This window comes from Vigna radiata, chromosome 2, assembly GCF_000741045.1.
Source record: "Vigna radiata var. radiata cultivar VC1973A chromosome 2, Vradiata_ver6, whole genome shotgun sequence".
Lineage (NCBI taxonomy): Eukaryota > Viridiplantae > Streptophyta > Magnoliopsida > Fabales > Fabaceae > Vigna > Vigna radiata.
Window position 1 is genome coordinate 15,916,471 of NC_028352.1, and position 16,056 is coordinate 15,932,526.

General features: G+C 30.9%; 1 protein-coding gene and 1 long non-coding RNA gene across 4 annotated transcripts; one reads left to right on the forward strand and one right to left on the reverse strand.

Moving 5' to 3' along the window:
* Positions 1 to 1,237: 1,237 nt before the first annotated feature.
* LOC106752647 (inactive protein RESTRICTED TEV MOVEMENT 2-like) lies at positions 1,238 to 7,015 on the reverse strand. Its single transcript, XM_014634367.1, has 2 exons — positions 6,886 to 7,015; positions 1,238 to 1,965 (listed from the first exon to the last, which is right to left on the reverse strand). Exons 1-2 carry the CDS (start codon positions 7,013 to 7,015, stop codon positions 1,238 to 1,240), a joined length of 858 nt encoding a protein of 285 aa, XP_014489853.1.
* Positions 7,016 to 13,292: 6,277 nt separating this feature from the next.
* Positions 13,293 to 16,050, forward strand: LOC106756557. Of its 3 annotated transcripts, none has more exons than XR_002667195.1 (3): positions 13,293 to 15,302; positions 15,660 to 15,787; positions 15,859 to 16,050. It is a non-coding gene; the product is annotated as an uncharacterized LOC106756557 (long non-coding RNA). The 3 variants fall into 3 exon arrangements; XR_001375483.2 differs by having other exon boundaries at positions 13,293 to 14,911; positions 14,998 to 15,787; XR_001375484.2 differs by having other exon boundaries at positions 13,293 to 14,892; positions 14,998 to 15,787.
* Positions 16,051 to 16,056: the final 6 nt, after the last annotated feature.

Genomic DNA, 16,056 nt, shown 5'->3' on the forward strand with positions numbered 1-16,056 from the left:
TAATAAGATATGAATATAGGTTTTAAACTGATTATTTAATCATTTTCACAAGATGGTATAGAGTCTTGGTGCCTTGTTGAAAAAGATTTCGTCACAGCGTTGTTCTTGATTAAGTATCTTGATTAAGTATGCATGTGTAGTAAATAAAATAAGAGAAATTATACTTTAACATACACAAATTTTTTACATCAATTAAATAAGTTTTTAATTTATTTTTAATTTTCTTTTGTGAAGCTTTAACTTCATTTTGAGATTAAATTGGCTTGAAACTATTGACATGAATTTCATGTTATTTTTATTTGTATCATTAACCGAGAGGACACAATTTTTGTTTTTATTTTTTATTTTTCTAATAACTGTTATTTTAAAACTTAAATAACTATTCATATAAAAATACTTATGCATATCTAAAATAAAAATATAAAATTATTTATTTTTATAATTATTTTTAATAAAAATTAATTTAATTATATTTTTATTTTAATAATTATAATAATAAATGTTTTTTGTTATAAAAAATAAAAAATAACATCCATACATATAACATTATGTTTTCATATTAAATTTTAATTTTAATATATTTGTGTAAAATTTGTTATTCATGGTTCATTTTAACAATGGTTTTGAAACTATGATAATGAGAAAAATAGAGTAGAATTTTTAAATAAACGCAACTTTTTATACCATGTTTAGCGTGAAACTATAGTTGAAGTCAATTGTTTTTTCAGAAGTGACAACGGTTTATGTAAGACTATAATTAAAAATAAAATTTTTTAACAAATGATGACTGTTAAAAGTAGAAATCTTTTAAAAATGACATCATTTTTCATAGAATCGTCATCCTTCTCCTTTGTTTTTTCTCTAAAATAGGGAAATTTTGAGTGATTATTATATTTCTCTTTGCGTTTTTTATTTCTTTCTCTCGTTGCTAGAACTTTTGTAGCTCGTTATCTCTGTCGCTATCAACTATCAAATGTCGTAATAGTTTTACTCTATGATAGATGTTACAATACTAACATTATCAAAAGTCAATAATAATATAAGATAAATTTTGTATTTATTTATATATTATAATTTATTTAAATTTTAGTTAAAATAACTCTTCAACTATATTATAAAACTTGGTATGTTTGTTTTACTAGCTAGTTGTTTGTGTTAGTGAGAAAGAGAAAATATATAATTATAAAATGACTTTAAATATAGGTGTATATGCCAAAATCATATATGAAAGATAGATTTATTTAGCTAAAGAACGAAGCTTGTAAGAGGTATAAACCCCTAGAGCCAACACTAGAACCGTTACACTAGTATACAGTAGCAGATGCTTATCTTCTTCATTGAACCCTTTTATCAAACTTCTCACAGCTTGTGAAGCAGTAGCAGCCACCTCCTTTATCCTAATCCTTTCTGCTGATCCAACATCACCAATTTTACTATTCATTTCCACTTTTTCTTTGCCCTTTCTCTCACCAATTTTACATTCAATATCACCAAGCTTACTCCTTCTGATGGAACTTGTCTCATCCATGACACCTTCATTTTTTCCTTTCTGGGGTGGTTTTCCTGATGCAGAACCATTCTCACTTTCATCCTTTGTTTCTTTCCTTTCAACCCTTCTCTTTTCACTGCTTTCAAAACTCACTTCTCTTTGATTCTTGGCATCTTGTGAAACTCCTTCTTCACCCTTTTGAGGCACAGAATCACTTTTTGGTAAAGTTAAAGCCTCACAGGTTTTCATTATGTCATCTTGCACTTCCCTTGGTATGGTTACCTTTGGCATTATAATGCTAAAAATTTCTCCTTGGAACACACCCTTTAGCTTGTTCACGTCACAATTCATAGGAACTGCATATGCAATGTTGAAGCGGATTGATCTGTTATCTCCAAGTGATCGTCTACCAAAAACCCTAACTCTTCTTCTATAGTCATACTCAAATTCAGCACCTATATCATCCTCTGCATAACCTACATGAAAAGCAAAGAAATTCATGAGCAAGTCAAGGGGAACAAAATAACAGTTAGAATATCTGATCTAATATTACATGAACAAATTTTCCTGTAGAGATTTTTTTCTAAAAGTTTAATAAAATCCATGACTTTTGATAAAATTTATTGCACAAAGGTATCTGCTCCACACTGTTACAAAGATAACTTTTTTACTATTTGATCCATAAATACTTCTAAGATAAAAAAAAAAAGAAAAAAAGTGATGAGAAAATGAAGCAAGTCTAATTTATATGAAAAAAGAAACGTTTTAAAAATTAATTTATAAATAAAATAAATTTAATTTGTAAAAAAAGTTAAACTTAGCTATTTTTCTTATTTCTCTCTCTTATAAAATGTTGATAAACAAGTTCGTTAGGGTTACATAGCATATGAAAAATGATAGTTGATACATACTTGTTTTTTTTAAAGGTAATTTAGAGAAAAAACGAAAGCAAAAAAGAAAAAGAAAAACATGGTTTTTGTGTATGATGATTTAAATTAGCCATACAAACCAGGAAGATGAACAAGCAGGGAATGTGATTCTGGTGTCTCCTCTGTTTCTAATTTTGGCTGCCAAATTCTCATAGTTAGGTTTGATTGCAATTCCATCAATTGCTTTTTGTTTGTTTTTTTGTTTGAGCTTATTGATTGAAGGGTTATATATAACTAACTATTCAAGATTTGATGAGAATGGATTGCTGAAGAAACAATTGATTCTTTTTTGACTGCTGAATTAATATTATGGCATGATGAGTTAACTTTGAATTTCCCTCTAGCTCTTGGTATAACTTCTGGGATAAATAAAGTTCAAATTCGTTGTTTGGGTGATGCACTTTAAAAGTCTATAGAAATATGTTGATATTTCATGAAAACGAAATAAAAAGGAAAAGGATAAAATATGAAAGACTTTGAGAAACACAAGTTTGAAGCATCTCAACACAGTCTTGAATGTTTAAATACCGGTATTCGTGTTGATGAGGGTTATAACACTACTACTTTAAAAAGACCCTATGGCACCGGTTCAGACCAAAACCGAAACAGAAAAGTGCCCCCATGACACCGGTTCGTTCAACAACCGAGGCAGAAAAGTGCCCCTATTGCACCGGTTTAGCACTCAACCGAGGCATAAATTCCAGGGAGAAAACATATTTAAAAAAATAAAATATGTTACGGCATCGGTTGATTATGAACCGAGGCAAAATCCTGCCACTTTATGCACCGGTTCTGAATCGAGACCTAAAGTTTACCACTTTTTACCTCGCCTGAATATGCATCGGTTCAAGAACCGGTGCCTATCAGCCAAATAACCGGTGTCATTTCTCCAAACTGCACTAGTATTTGTAATTAATTTAAAATTTTACCATGATGGTTAAAAGAATCTATCGTCATATATAGGAAATCACAATGATTTTGTGTATAATCATGGTTGAATATTGATACATACAAAGTGGCGGTAATCACATTGATTTAAATGGACATGTATAAATATATGATATAGCTATAGTACATCAAGAATTTTCACTAGTATGAAAATGTAATAACAAAATATACAAAATACATATATGTTTCTACCTGTAATATATTTTTACTTGGCTTAACTACAATCCAATCATATATTAATACGATTACTTAACTGATTAGTCTTAAGTAACTTTTAGAATTTATTAATCGCATTGGATCAATCAGTTTGTTCGAGATTAGATTGATCGACCTGTAAACCGGTCTACCCAAGAATGTCTTGATCGGACAACCTATACTATTTACATAGCATTTTTGGTCAGTTGGAGAGCGACTCTATTCAGTTGTATACTTTGGCTTCTTTTCCTTTGCATTTAGTTCTTTCATTTATTTTATTATCATATTTATTGAATTCATGATAAGGTTCTTAATTAAAATTAAAGGTTTGTTATGATAATAGAGATTATAATAATGAAAAATAAGTTTTATATGATTTTAGATTAAATTATTTTTTATTATAGGATTATTAGGGATATGATATCATTAATTCAGATAGAACAATGTATGTGTAGTGGTGTTTATTAGATAAAGATTAAAAGATCTAACTTTTTAAATTACACGTATAAATGATACATATTGAGATATGAACATTGAACTTACTCGAAAGAAAATTCCTATTAATTAATATTAAATTTGAATTATTAATGGAAAATTATTTTGAAAATATATAATTTTCTTAAACTGGAGATTATCATGGAAATTAACAAGTTATTTTTTATATTTTGATATTTGACATCTAATGCTTCATGATGTTAGTTTAATAATGATTGGATATGATTAAATTTTTTGGAATTAATGATTAATTAAAAAAGAATCCATAAATTCTTGGTAATGAGTTTGAACTCTATATAAATAAAGACCCAAGGTATCATGAATGTAAGAGAAAAGAGTTTTTTAAATCATTCATCATGTCCTAACATATTAGAATTTGACATCTATACCATATTCTAGAGTTAACATAGAGTTGTAAAGATAGAATGAATAATATATTAATTGATTATAAAGTAAAAAATACTTCATACTATTTGATCATTAAGGAGTATTGCTAGATGCCAACTTTGATTAAGAAATTAATGACTTAATTTATTACCAGTTTTAGTAAAGAACGATCACACGTTAAAGAGTGTTATGGTCTTTGTTGATGGGAAAAGTATCATATATTAAATTAAATGGTTTAATTTTAATTAATTGATATATTTTCTCTAAATAAAATATTATTTTATTTTTTGCTAGCATAAAAAATACAATTAATAAAAGTTTAAGAATATACAAAATTGATTAAGTAAACTTAATAAAAAATTGATAAATCAAAATTTAAATATGATTTAATAAGATTTATTTTGTTACTAGAAATAAAAATGGGATTTGGTTTCTATTATATAGAAACAAGAAGGCAAATGTGGATTTAGGTGGTTTTCTATAAGATAGAATAAAACCAATTTCAAAATACACATCTTTAGGTGATAGGCTTATTTTTTAAAATCCCTAAGAGTGTAGGCTCTACAATTTAATTTTATTTTATTTTATTTTATTTTATTTTATTTTATTTTATTTTATGAAAATGAGCTCTCTCTCTTTAAGCTTTCCATTGACTAAAAAGCTTTACATTATTTAACAAACAAATAGATCCCTAAAGAAACATGCATGCAAATGTTCCCTAAAGATATTTGTAGTTGTAGTTGTAGAAATTTGTATGTATTTAGTTACTAAGATATTTTATATTTTAAAAGGATAAATGGGAAGCACATTGCATATTTAATGACCAACTTATTCATATAAATATATATGTACGTATATTTCAGAGAAAAAAATGAACAGTGAGATTAGCAAGGATAATGTGGTTGATTTCTATTTAATATTTCTCTCGTTTTGAGTTAGATTTTGGTAAAATTGATTTTAATGAACACGATTTTGAACCATAAATGTAAACTATATACTCTTATTACTTGAAACTTTTTTTTTTTGTGTGTGTTATAATTAATGTTGTAAATTTAAAGTAAACATGCTATTGGATAACTTGAAATTTAAGAAATTTGGTTACTTAGATGTGATAAAAACAAAGACACTCATCTACACGATAAACTTGGTAATTATGGTATCAATTAGCATCTTCCATAATGCATTTTTTGTTATATTATTTTTAACACGTTCCTCGTTATTGAGTAAATGTATATCTTCCTAAAAAATAGTAAGGAGTACAATCAACGTGTATTATAAAAGTTACAAAAAATTCATCATCTATAACAATAATTACTAAAAATATAAGACTAATATTTTTGTGGGAGATATACTTGGGAAATGTCAATTAGCTTACACGATAGTAGTCAATGGTTCTGCACGAATTGAATTAATTCTGCAATTGCATTAAATAATTCTTTGATAAATAAAGTTTTCTTTTTAATTTATGTTTTGTTACGAAGCTAATTGTTTCTAGCAATCTTGGACAACGTATGAATGTTGATCAAACTTGTATGGTAGTGAAAATGATCTATCTTTTCTTGGAAAAGAAAGAAAATAAATAAATATATATATATATATATACTTTTTCATCAACATTTGGTTTGTGGAAACAAAATTCCTTATAAGAATTTTCAGAAGAAAAAAAAAGAAAATAAAATAAAATGATAATTTTTTCTATAAATTAATTAAAATTAGTTTATCCCCAATTTAAAAATAATAGAGAAAGTATATGAAAGAGTTGTATAATTTGTCTAAAAAAAATTTATTTTTATTTTTCTATTTTAGAAAAAAAAAAACTCTTTAAATATAACCTAAATTTGATTCTTCCACTCTTTATACTGTGTTTTATATAATGATCAATCATAATAAATGCATTAGTTCTTTTGTCATGCCCTACTAAATTCTCATTTACAGTACTTCAGTTCTTCACCAAGTAACTATTTTCATCCTTTATAATAAGCGTTATAATTAATTACATTTTTTTAATATTTCTGCATTGATTCAAAACTTGCACAAATGTCTGCTTTTACTTTATTTTTCTTTTCTTTCAATTTTTCATTTTTTTATGTATTAATACATATATTAAAGTAGTAAAATCCCACTTCTCAAATAAAAAAACATCAAACTAGAAATAGAGAATTATATTACGAAAGATATAATAGACCTAAATCATGATTAAAATTGACTCTTAATCAATCTTATGTTACTTCCTTATATACTTTACATTAATCGTTTTTCTATTCCATATATAATATCTAACAACGTAAATAAATATTAAAATGTAATGAAAATTCAATTTAGTGCATTTAGTTTTATTTCGAATTCATACTTGAAATGAAAATGTATAATAATAAATAATATATTTGTTGATTTTAAAGGAATGAAAAATCATGAACTAAGAGAAGAGTAAGATTTGTAAACCAGGAAGATAAAGACGTAGAAGGTAAGCTTCTGGTAGATCTTTTATCTCTGAACATGGCTGAAAAGTTTCATAGACGCGACGAATAGAAAGGTTAGGACGAAGAGTCAGTGTTCTCTGCCTGAAAGCCATAGTTCTAGAATATGTGTTAAAGGTAAAAAAAATTTGGTATTTAGTCACTAAATTGTTGTGGCTAAATGCTTTGAATTGAGCTTGTTTGGTTTCAGTTTTCGATGTTTTCTAGGTTTATATAATAAGGAGTGGAAAGTATTAAAATTGATAAGTTTTCTTGTCAGAGAGACAATTCTTTGTTTGTTGTGGGATTTGATTTCTTAAAGTTAATAAATGGTTGGTTATTCCTTTGTGTTTGTTGAACTTCAATTATATACAAGGAATAACTTCTTAATACAATTGTTCTTTGTCTTGTCCACACACTTACAATGCTACGTATACTAGCCACGCGAAATGTTATTCATGGATACTAACAATTCATATTCTATGGAAATTTATCCAAAATTTTGTAAAAGTTTGATGCCTATACATGCATATATTTTGAGTGTTGATATTAGAAGTTATTCAAGTCTGTTTGTTGCTTACTTTCTTGAGTGTATTGAGTTGAAATTGTTTATTATACACACTTGAGAGATACACATTTTGTGAGGTTCTATTACTTTTAATTCACCTCTTGAACTGATTGATTATTTTTTCATGTCTTGAAATGTTTGGATGATTTTCATGAATATCTGGTATACGTGATTCTTTGTGTATTGGATGTTGTCTACTCCTTTTCTTTTTTCAGGATTCATTGAGAATTGTGTGCATCTGTTTGTTTACTTGTGTGTCTTTTTGTGTTTGTTTCCTTTTGTTGTGTCACTCTCTTGATGTCTTTCGAATTGTTCCTTGATCTGTGTCTTAATTTTGCCAAAGAGTATTTTGATGAATCATTATTTTCTCCTATTCACTTATCTTTCTCCACCATATGTAATTGTTGAATTGTGTTTAATTATTTAATATTTTCTCAATTTTTTTATTTGGGTTTAATTCGACCAGTAATTCATATTTTAATTAATTTAAATTTTCTAAACTTAATTATTCTTATTATTATTTTAAGGGCAATTTTGGAATTATATTTTGGACTTCAAGAGATGCCACGTCATCTACCATTGTCCACCCTAGGTTTTTTCTTTTATTTTTCTTTGTATTTTTTTATTGTAATTTTGGACCAGACTTGGGCTTAGGCCCTAGAAAGGGGACAAACTTGCCTTGCGTAGGTTTTAGTACCCATGCAACCAATCTTGGAAGAGCTCTCTCATTCTCTTTGGGACGTGAACAATAACTATTGAAGGTTTATGTTTTGCTCTCGTTTTTCCTCTTCTCTTAGTCAATTCATTTTTGTAGTAAAATTTAATTAACTAATTATATATTATTTTTTTCTTGTAGTATTTTTCTAGTTGTAGATGTCAACAATATCGTGATAGTCAAATCATTGAAGTTAGAAAAAATTGGTGTTTACATGTAATTAGTACATTCTTATAGGTTATGTTATGGTGATGTACATGCTTATAAATACTTATAAGATATATATGTTATGGTTGTATATATTATCTTATAAAGCAATGTCATGTCATGACACGTACTAGATGACTTAACGATTATATTTTGAAATATTATTGTACCAATAATTTTTATTCATATTAATAAACATTCTTTTTTAGACCTATGATATATTTTTCTCAATATTTTATATTTTTTGTGTATAAAAGAACCCATGGATTCAAAAAGTATTTTATATTTTTTTATTCTAAAATTAATTATTATTTTTTTAAAAAAATTTAGACCAATAAATAACATTTTTTTAAATAAGCATTATTTATTGGTGATTGACAATAGATAACACTTATTTAAAAAAACTTTGCTTTGCCCCAGCGAAAGAGACTGAAAAAGATNCGTATCTGATTCCTCGGGTCTTGCTGCGTCAGCTACCGTAGATAGGAATAAAGCTTAGTAGTAGGAAGCAAATCAAAGTATGCCCTACATGTCAACAGGGTGGAAGTTCAAAGCATCGAAGATGAGTACATGGAAGCACCAATGAAGAAAGTCCAGAGTGCAGATATAACCTTCTCGACAGAAGACATCTTGCTGGACAGGAAGAAGCATACATAAGCGGCCTCTTTTTCTCACCGAAGGGACTATACCAAGCAAACCAAAAACCGGAAGAGGAAAACACTTATTCCGACAACACTGAAAAAGGGCTCTCTCCGTCTCAGTTGGTCAGTACCTTAAACTAATTAGCCATTTCCAAGCTGCTCTTTCATAAGCTGTGATGGCTCTTTCGAAGAAAAGGCATAGTCTATGTAATCTTCTGCCCAGGAGCATTCGACTGAAAAAGTATGCCATCGTTATCTATTGGTAGCTGATATAGATAATGCTATCTATTAATACATAGCCCATATATAGACATCTCTTAAAAAACGCTATATATGAAAAAAAATGCTATTTATGTATTTTTTTTTTGTAGTAATGTTATTTTGCTTGTTAGTGAATCTATGAAATATTTCTTACGAAAAATTAAAAAAATATAAAAAAAATAAACATTATTTGATAAAATCGGTTAATTGAATAAAAAAGAATAAAATATGATGTTTATCATTGATTTTGAAACATATGAAATTGCTCAAATATATCTTTCTTCATCCCTGATAGACCTGTTGTCCATAAACAGTCATGACGTTAACACTACAAAAAATTTGTTATTTTGCGGAGATTATACTGCGGGAGTTATAAAAACCCTCCACGAATTAATTATATTAAAAATGATTAAAAGTAATTATGTAAGCGTCCATGCTAGCAAAGGTTTTATTTGTTTTTGAAGAGGTTTTTCACCTTCCCAAATTAAACTACAATTTTCAGTTTTCTAACTTTTCTCCTTCCCTCAAAATTTCCCCAATTTTTCATCCCTCCCTCCGTAAATCAGATTCCCTCTTTTCCAAATTTTCAAAACTTTCTTTCTTTTATCATGTTTCCTGTGACATCCCCATTATATACGTCATGCATATAAAATAAGACGTCACCACATACAATACTAGAAAGCAGTTAGAGTAATTAAAGTATGAAGATTACAGTCATCCACAAATTTAGTAAGACTTTGAAACTTAAAGTGCTAGAGTATCTCAAAATGACATAAATTTAAAAGTGTTCCAAAAGGGCTCAACAGGCCCAGAAATCCTAAAGAGTCTAAGCAGCAACATCTTCATTTCCTTCCAAGACGTTCTCTAGGGAGACCTCATTCTTCTCTGCTCACATCCAAAATGGATGATCATCGCAACAGGAAAGCACACACAAACATGGCACAACACAAGCAATGCAAGGGTGAGCTAATTATATATAAAAAAAATGTATCAGATTAAACATATAATCATACAAGAGTGAACTTAGATCAAAATAGTAAGAAATCCAACATAAGCAATGTTCATTCTAGACTTGACTCGTCCGGACTTTAAAATGATAGTCGGGCTATGGCGAGTCTTGCACCCGTGGTGACTTATGAAACTTGGGTTCCCTACCCTTCCATACTCACGAGGTTAGTCCGTTCCGCGCCTTGAGGCATACTGGGAGCCCCCAAGACTAAGGACCTCCTGCTACTTCTCACCACATGGTTCAACCTCTCTAAGTGAATTTGATTGACCATTGAAGCGTCAGAATGACTCCCAAGGCTAAGTCCCTACTTTCATTTTAAAACACTAAGAATCTCACCAAGAGATTCGACACTTTGAATCACACTTACTAACTTGAATTATAATGTACTTTGAAACATACCATGAACAACCTGGAAANCATACCTCTTTACTTTCNAACTCCTATNCTTTGGATTATAATCAACACACATGTTAAAGTTCTAAAATTCAAAGTAATTATTTAATCAAAAGAATAAGTTAACCAATCCTTCGTAGACTTCAACCCTGAAGTGTAACATTATTCATAAGAAAACCCAAGAAGGCAATACAATTACTCCTCTTGTATTCCATTACCTATGCAACTTTTCACGTAAAACTCCCTTAAACAAAAGATATACCCTTCTCAATCTACCATCGATGGGACCTATAAGTAGTAATACAAATCTCTACACTTTTGAAATTATCAAACCAAGAAAATACTGGAACTTCTCCCCTGCACCTTCACTTTTAATTTCCTTAAAATCAAATGACCCCATCCTATTAAAATTTTCAAAATTCCAATCCAAATAAAAAGTTTCTCTCCTATACATAACCTTCCCTATATAAAATAATAGATAAAAAAAACTAAAACATATTTACATTAAACCCACGACCATTCCTTTATTTAATTATATTTTTTTTTCTAACTTATAAACTCACAACCAAACTTCACTCAAAATAAAACTTTATTCTCTTTTCTATACTATATTATATTAATAGAAATTAAAATCACACAATCTCTGCTTCTAATTATATTTATATATATATATATATATATATATATATATATATATATAATATAATAATAAATATAACTTAATCCTGTTAAGTTTCTATACATAAATATAATTATATAATATATGTAATATAATCACTTATATAGAAGTTATATATAGGTTTAATATCTATTTTGGTCCCTCTTTTGGGAGGGTTTGTTCAAAGTGATTCCTTCTTTTTTCAAAAGTTCACTTAAGTCCTATTTTTTGCAAAAACTGTTCAAAGTAGTCCTTTTTGCTAATGACGTTAAGTTCACTAACGGCAGAGCTGCCAGGTGTCTAACATGTGATGATGTGGCATTGTTATGTGTTTTAAAATAAATAAATTATTGTGACGTGTAAATTAATGTTATTAGGGTTAAATTAAAAAATGAATTAGGATTAAATTAGAAAATGAATTAGGAATTGCGTTGCAGATTGGGAAAATCTGGGCAACTTAGGGTTCATACCTTCAATCTGAGTTTTGCCCAGGTTTCAAATTATTAGTAAGTTACGAGGTTAAGGAAGTTCTATCTTTGGAACGATGTAAAATGCCCAGGTTTCAAATTAATTGTTACAGTACTGATTCATGGTTTCAATTTCAGAAAACTCAATTTCGACAAAACCCCCAAGATTGACATTTTGAATGGAATTGATGTTTTCCCTGCACCGAAGAACCATAATGAATTTGGAAAGAAGAAGATTTCCCGTAAAAGCCCCAAATCAAAACCCTAAATTGCAAGACGCGCCAACAGCGAGAACAAAACCCTATGCTTCAACGTCGCCGGAGTTCGAAATTTCGCGAAGGCGTCACTGTTGCCACACCCGCGAACGAGGATCGTCGTGCCACGGAGGCGAAGACGTGCCTGCTGACAAAAATGTCTCCCTTCCCTGTGTGAGGCAAACCTGAACCGAGAAGAAGAAGAACGACTAACGCGTCACCGCGAACCAATTGGAGAAAATGAAGACGCCGTTGTCGTCACCCCCAAAGACCCTAGTAAGAACACAGAGAAAGAAAGGGAAGAAGTCTCCCTGGGTTTCGCGAGACTATAAAGACAGCCCATAATTGGGTTTATCAGAGAGAAGAAGAAGCTATGCTTTGGAAAAGTTCCAGATTAAGTGAAAGAAGAAGAGAAAACTTTCTGATTAAATTTATTAAGAGTGAATAAGCTTTTGAAAGCTAATTAGGGTAAATAGATGAATCTAATTGAATTAAATAATTAGAATTAAGAAGGTAATTAGAATTTACCAAATACAGAAGTTAACGTATTAATCTTTAACAGATTCCTAATCAGGAATGTAACAATTATCCCAAATTCATTTTTTTATTTTATCCTAATTATATTAATTCACACTTCACAATTATATATATATATATATATATATATATATATATATATATATATATATATATATATATATATATATATATATATATATATATATTTTTAAAACAAGTTACAATGCCACATCATCAAACATTACACACCTGGCAGCCACACCATCAAACATTACATACCTTGCAGCTCTGCGGTTAGTCAAGTTAACGGTGTTAACAAAAAGGACCTACTTGAACAGTTTTTGCGAAAACTAGGACTAAAGTGAACTTTTGAAAAAAGAAAGGATCACTTTGAACAAACTCTCTCAAAAGAGGGACCAAAATAGGTATTAAACCTTATATGTATTATATAATATACAAAAGAATGTAAAAGATATATTAATGTTAAAGTTTCTAAACAGTCATATAAAAGTTATATATATTATTTATACAATATGCAAAGGTAAGTAAAAGATATATATTTATATTCTATACAAAGATCACAAAAAAACGAAATGAATATAGTATAATATATTATTTATATCAATCTTGATATTAAAAGGAAACCTAATAAATTCAAAAACTCATCATCTTATTTCCTCCTCTGTTACCCAAAAACTTATAGCAAATTGTTTTTTTATTTTTGGTTTTATTATATTTATTTTCGTTGGGCCTGGCACCCCAAGCCCAAAACTCTCCCTTCTGACCTAGAAACTTTCTAGGGGTCGAATCCTTTTCCTTCATTTCCCACTCTCTCGTCTCAAGCACCCAGGGACTCAAATCCCCTTCTCTCGTACCAGCCAAGGGTTGAGGCCGCACACTACCATATCCCGATCAGCCACCGCACCCATCCAGCTCCGTTCAAACTATCACCGGCGACGGCAGCCGCCACCGGAACCATGGCCGGCCACGCATCCTCACTGCATCTCCCTCTCAGGGTGCGCCTTTCTCAAGCCCACGCACGCCATCGCCCCTGGCATTCACTCACGCCTAGACCGATCACCGTAGCCAGCGCCGCTCACAAATCGCCGGCAATTCCTCCCTGAAGCCACCACCGGCGACAATGCTCCCCCTCTCCTCCTGTGTTCGCGCTAGGCTAGGGTTGGAGTTTCTCCCCTTGACGTTGTTTGCCGCCGTCTCGCCGCCACCGCCGTCACGAGCCGCCGCCACAGAAACGCCTCGTATCAACACACCCGGAATCGCGCAACCCTGTCGCGTGAGAGTTCGAAGCCTTGGCCGCAGAAGCCTAACGCCGACGCACCAACAACAGCGGCAATGCCCTGCTTCTACACTTCCGTCACCGCGCCCGCCGCCTGCCTCAACTCGTTTACCTTTTCTTCTACCTTTCTTTGATTGCTATATTGGTGATGGGGAAATGGTTTTCTTTGTTTCAGGTTTTGGATAGAAAAAAATGAAATATTGGAACATTATCGGCGACTCGAATGCTCCAAGAGCGAATGAGGGAGGTTTGGATTTCCGTTGTGGTGGTTGAGTGTGATGGTATGATGTGTGAATTGGGATGAGGGATAATGATAAGGAGAGGTTGAACTTGATATGGTTGGTGTGAATGTTGTGACCCTGTATCAGGCTAGGAGTTTGATTCAGGCCAAGGTTGACGGCGTTCAGGTTTCGGGTGGGAATGGGAAGAAGAGTTGATTTTTGACATGGTCAAGGTTTCGTGTTGGTTGGTGAGGAAAGGATTCAGAGATCCACGTTCACTTTCCCTTTTTCATTATATTGGTGCTTGGTTTTGGGGGAGAATGAGGGGTGGCAGAATTAGTGGCATGAAAAACGATGGGTTCCAAAAGATGCAAAGGTCATCAGGGATGTGCCTGAGGCCATGGCAGGGACAACTTGCGCTCTTACCTATCAGAGCGGCAGTGGCTGAAAGGAAACAGGGCTACTTCTCCAACTGTCAACTCCGACATTGCTTACTGTCTTGTTAAAGGAAAAACCGATTTCATTCGAAACCATTGTCACAGTTTTGGTGTTTCCAACTTAGCTGATGAATGAACATTGATAAACAAAGGGAAGGAACGCCTTGGGATATTGATTCATTTCATAATCAATTTAATAATATTACATTCAATTTCAGTTAGCAACTCAATTCAAAGCAGATAAGATTCATCACCATGCCAATTCACAGATTTATACTGTCATCCAGTAAAATTAACAATTGCAGAGCAGTTTCACAAACATATCAGTCAGTTCAACATTCAAGATGTAATTATTTCAATGAATTGTATGTGTAGGACTTATAACATTCTGCATCCTGCATCTGTATTTTTTACTCAATTTATTATGTAATCAATTAATTTTATTCTGCAGGTTGAAAATGCTATTGAATATTTGAAGATTATTTGGGCCTTAGACGGGAATGAAAATATGACAGTTTTTGGTAAAAGAAGTATTGCACCATGGTCTTTATTTCTTCTTCCACTGTCAAGGAAAAGAATATTCTTCTAACTTTCAAAGTGTTATCTTGATTTATTATAGAGTTACTATTGTTTGGATTATTAATTTTCAGGGCACAAATTGACAATGCTTCCCGTAGAACCCGAACTTAGGAAGATGCTCATTTTAGGAACCATCTTGACTGTTCTTTTGTCGAAGTCCTCTTGATAGTAATGGTGGTAAATTTTATTAGTTTTGATGGTAGCAAGTGAGAGTAGTTGTTTTCAAGAGTATAATAACTGGAAGCGAGCTAGAGTAAGTTCATAGAACTATAAAGCATGTGCAATGTATTGGTTACCTAGTTTGGGACGCTATAATTCTGCATTTGCAGTCCCCTACATTATCCTTCGTTTTAGGTTTAACTATCTATTCTTATAATGGAGGTGGACTTATATAATTTAAACTTTAGTCCATTTAGGAGAAATTTTTTTATTCTTTATTAAATCAAATATGGTAATTTGTGATGTTTAATTCTAAGTATTGCAATTATTTTCAGCTAAATCCTCAATTCTGTATTGTTTTGCTACTAATGTCAGGCAAATCAAGCATATAAAGATAGGCAGTAGCAGGAAGCCATTGGATTTTATACAGAAGCTATCAAACTCGGTAGTGATAATGCAATGTACTATAGTAACAGGGCTCAAGCGTATCTAGAACTTGGAAGGTAGTCTTTTCTTCTGGCCATTTGTTGAAAGTGTTAGGCAAAATCTTGATTTGTTTCCTCTGTATATCCAGTTATCTTCAAGTTGAGGCGGATTGTACCTCTGTATATCCAGTTATCTGGACAAAATGGTGACTTCCTTAATAAAAAGAAACATTGTGCATGGATTTTGTCATCATAGTCTTGCAAAAGCTTGTCTTCATTCCAAATATGATCCTCACAGAAGCTTGTCTTCATCACCGTAAGCATCAACTAAAGATTGAAAGCAATGG